This window comes from Peromyscus californicus, unplaced genomic scaffold, assembly GCF_007827085.1.
Source record: "Peromyscus californicus insignis strain IS unplaced genomic scaffold, ASM782708v3 Scaffold_1__1_contigs__length_55948999, whole genome shotgun sequence".
Taxonomy (NCBI): Eukaryota; Metazoa; Chordata; class Mammalia; order Rodentia; family Cricetidae; genus Peromyscus; species Peromyscus californicus.
Window position 1 is genome coordinate 3,401,382 of NW_026294492.1, and position 4,395 is coordinate 3,405,776.

Consider the following 4,395-nt stretch of genomic DNA (forward strand, 5'->3'; position numbering starts at 1 on the left):
TAGGTCCATCGTCCGCGCCCTTGTGTCCGCGCTGGCCTCTCCCGCTCCGTCCTGCGTCCGCCCTGGAGACACGCGCAGCTGTACGCACTCGCGGATTTCTTTTGAAAAAAATAACATATTTCCAGACCCCCCAACCCCCCCATCTTTGCAAACTGGCCCGGGGGCGGGGACGGAGGCGGGGCCTGTGAATAATAACGGGAGATGGGCGGGGTCGGGCCCAGCCATTGGCTGGCGGGAGGAGTGATGTCACCCATATGACACCCTGATAACGAGTTGAGAGAGAGCCCTCAACTTTTTGCAGAAGAAGCGCGCGCGCCTGGGAGTGCTCGGGGTCCGGAGCTTGCGGCGGCTTCCAGGAGCGGGAGAGCGAAAAAGCGAGAGAGCGAGCAAGCCAGAGAGAGAGAGAGAGCGGGTCCCGGGCCGCCGCCGCCTCCTCTCCGGTCGCCGCCGCAGCCGCCGCCGCAGCAGGGGAACGGGGCCGGGGGGGAGGGGGGCAGCCGCGGACGCGCGCGGCCGAGGACTTTGCAACTTGCCGGGGAAGGTGGAGGGGCGGGAGGGGGAGGGGCGCCCGCGCAGGAGACCAAGCGCCCAGCCCCGCCGCGGACCATGGTGCAGCAGGCCGAGAGCTCGGAAGCCGAGAGCAACCTGCCCCGGGACGCGCTGGACACCGAGGAGGGAGAGTTCATGGCGTGCAGCCCGGTGGCCCTGGACGAGAGCGACCCGGACTGGTGCAAGACGGCGTCGGGCCACATCAAGCGGCCCATGAACGCCTTCATGGTGTGGTCCAAGATCGAGCGCAGGAAGATCATGGAGCAGTCGCCCGACATGCATAACGCCGAGATCTCCAAGAGGCTGGGCAAGCGCTGGAAGATGCTGAAGGACAGCGAGAAGATCCCGTTCATCCGGGAGGCGGAGCGCCTGCGCCTCAAGCACATGGCTGACTACCCCGACTACAAGTACCGGCCGCGCAAAAAGCCCAAGACGGACCCGGCGGCCAAGCCCAGCGCGGGCCAGAGCCCCGACAAGAGCGCGGCGGGCGCCAAGGCGGCCAAGGGCCCCGGCAAGAAGTGCGCCAAGCTGAAGGCGCCGGCGGGCAAGGCGGGCGCGGGCAAGGCGGTGCAGCCTGGCGACTGCGGCGCGGGCAAGGCGGCCAAGTGCGTCTTCCTGGACGACGACGACGACGAAGACGATGAGGACGACGAGCTGCAGCTGCGGCCCAAGCCGGACGCGGACGACGACGACGACGAGCCCGCGCACTCGCACCTGCTGCCGCCGCCGGCGCAGCAACAGCCCCCGCAGCTGCTCCGGCGCTACAGCGTGGCCAAGGTCCCCGCCAGCCCCACGCTCAGCAGCGCGGCCGAGTCCCCCGAGGGTGCGAGCCTGTATGACGAGGTGCGCGCGGGCGGCCGGCTCTACTACAGCTTCAAGAACATCACCAAGCAGCAGCCTCCGCCCGCGCCCCCCGCGCTGTCGCCCGCGTCCTCACGCTGCGTGTCCACCTCCTCCTCCAGCGGCAGCAGCAGCGGCAGCGGCGCCGAGGACGCCGACGACCTCATGTTCGACCTGAGCTTGAATTTCTCCCAGGGCGCGCACAGCGCCTGCGAGCAGCCACTGGGCGCGGGCGCGGCGGGGAACCTGTCCCTGTCGCTGGTGGATAAGGACCTGGATTCCTTCAGCGAGGGCAGCCTGGGCTCCCACTTCGAGTTCCCCGACTACTGCACGCCGGAGCTGAGCGAGATGATCGCGGGGGACTGGCTGGAGGCGAACTTCTCCGACCTGGTGTTCACGTATTGAGGGGCACAGGGCTCCTCGGGAGGCATTCGTGGCGGTCAGGATAAAGAGGATGGTGGGGTGGGGGGAGGGGAGAAGATGCTCATGGTCAGAGATGTGGCGCAGAGAAATTGGAAACGGTGATGAAATGTTGGTGGAGTTAAAGTGAAATGAGTAGTTTTAAACAGATTTTCCTGTTGTTTTTTTTTTTTATTTAAAAAAAATTTTTTTTGGGTCTCCCCACCCTTCCCCTTATGGTGTCTCAAGGTAGTTGCATACCTAGTCTGGAGTTGTGATTTCCCCCACCCCTAAGAAAACGTGTTTTGTAATTTCTATTTCTTTTTTTTTTTTTCCCTGAAATTCGTGATTGCAACAAAGGAGTAGGGGACCGGGCGGGGGAGGGGAGGAGGCCCGCTCCGGAAGGCGCTGTTTGAAGCTTGTGGCTTTTTGAAGTCTGAAAGACGTCGGCAGAGGACCCTTTTGGCGGCACAACTGTTACTCTAGGGAGTTGATTTTTTTTTTTTCTTAAGAGATCTAAAAAAGAACTGGTGATTAAAAAACAACAACACAAAAAGGGACCATTGCAACCTTTTTATTTTATTTTTACTTTTTTGGAGGGAGAAAGCTGATGTCTTCTATGCATCCAATTTCTCAAACTGCAGGGAGCTTGAAAAAATGCAGTCTGTACAAACGCTTACAAAAATCATAACTGTGAACTGACTTAAGAGCAGAGTTTACTTTTTCAGATCAAATTGTTTATGGTTTTACAAATGTGATTTCTACTTGGCAACCTTTTTTTGGTAACTCGTTCCCTTATACCTCCTTGATTGAATACCTTACAGCCTAGACCTCAGTACAAAAAGGTATTGAAACATTTTTGATACATAACAGACCTCAATCTTTTTTAAAAATTAATATATTTTCAGGCGTATTTTTGTACAGTGAAAAGGGAACAATCTTGCTGTGTTTTTTCAGTAAGACTTTCAGGCACTTCTTCCCTTTTGATTTTTTTTCTTTTTCTTTCTTTTATTTTTTTCCTTTTTTGTTTGTTTGGTTTTTTTTAGCATGCAAATATGTTGGTACGTTATGTCCTGGTTTAAAGGATTAAAATTTTAAAAGTAATCCTTGCATCTAAAGGCCTTGTGGTTAAAAAAAAAAAAAGCAAACTTTTTTTGTACAGCTATAGTAGAGATTTGTTCAATATTTGTAGGTAAAGATTTATTGAAAATGGTGACATAGACCTCAGAGCTGTTCTTAGTTTAAGACTGTATGTACTGTACCATAGTAGGACCTATGTATCTCATCGCTGTGATGTGTGGACGGGGCCCCAGACGGAAGGTTTGAAACTGGATTCTCGATTTTTAGCAAAAAAAGAAAAAAGAAAAAAGGAAAGGCACATAGTTTTAAATTTTCTCATTTTGTGCAATATAATCTAAATAAACAGACCATTGCATATTTAGTAGCAAATGGTGGCGAAACAGACTCAACGCACTGTCGACATCACCGCCCGAGTTTTTGTTTTTTTTGTGTGTGTGTGTGCTGAAGTCTGTGTCTTGATTTTAATAAATCAGCAGGAACTGATAGAAGCTCGCATGGCCCATAGTCTCTCTAAGTCTACCAGGGGACCTCGTGGTCGCGGCGCGGCGGCTGCGGGTGGCGGAGGGCAGATTCCGCTTTTGGAGCCCTTAGGCTGCGGTTTAGGGGGCAGTCGGGTGTCCTCTCTTCTCACCCCGCCCTGCATCTCCACCCCCGCCGCCAGCTGCGCGCGCGTCCGTGCGTGGTGGGGCCGGGGCTGGTGTCCACAGGGCTAGGCCCCCGCTTCTGACTTTGGCCTTTTTTTTTTTTTTTTTTAATATTTTTCTCTCCCCGGCCGCATCGATGCGAGCGCGCTCAGGCGGATGCGGGTGGAGAGAGCCGCGCCCTTCAGGGGTGTCCACGCGGGTGGGGCACAAGGAGAGCAAACGCGCCTAATGCCGCCTCCACGCTGGGCGGCTCATGGCTTTGGAGTCCTGATGGAGCATCTGCCTCCCGGGCCCGGGCCAGTCCTCCCTCCATCCCACCCCCCATCCCACCCCCGCCATCCCTGTCCCTCGTGGGGTCTCGCGCGCAAGTCCAAGTCCCCGGGGCCGCGGCGCCCGCGACCGAGGAGCCGTTCAGCGGCGAATTGAAACTTGGTGCCCAACAGCCGGACTCTATCTCTACAGAAACCGTTACTGCTCGGGCGCTGGCCGCGGGGACTTGGCCGGCCGGGATCCAGGTTGGGGCCCCCACGCGAGTCGCACGCTGCAGGGTGGAGAGCTCGTCGCCACCAAGCGGCGCGATGGCACAGCGCACGTGGGTGAGGGGGACGGCGTGGCTCTTCCGCGCTTTCCTCGCCCACCCCTCCTCCACGGCGCACTGGTGTGGGCCACGCCGAGACCTTTAAACCGCGAATAATCCCACCAGCGGTTTACCGGGGGTTGTAGTTTCTGAAGCTTAGGGGAAAGGCATTCTGAGTGTCTTGAGATCTTTTAACATTTGCATGTGTTTCCTGTTTTCCATCGGGTGTTTTCTGTGGTGAGGGAATTAGGAAGGTGTGAGGATTTGGTCTCAGAATGGAAACATAGCTGTGATTTGTATTTTAAA

At 56.2% G+C, this 4,395-nt stretch overlaps 1 protein-coding gene across 1 annotated transcript; it reads left to right on the top strand.

The window, feature by feature from the left end:
* The first annotated feature begins 500 nt into the window (after positions 1-500).
* Sox11 (SRY-box transcription factor 11) lies at positions 501-3,229 on the top strand. The gene has a single exon (XM_052745772.1). The coding sequence runs from the start codon at positions 607-609 to the stop codon at positions 1,792-1,794; it is 1,188 nt and encodes a 395-aa protein (XP_052601732.1). The 5' UTR covers positions 501-606; the 3' UTR covers positions 1,795-3,229.
* Positions 3,230-4,395: the final 1,166 nt, after the last annotated feature.

Excerpts from the sequence above, each read along its gene's own strand:
- Sox11 (XM_052745772.1), top strand. The coding sequence starts at position 607 with ATGGTGCAGCAGGCCGAGAGCTCGGAAGCCGAGAGCAACCTGCCCCGG.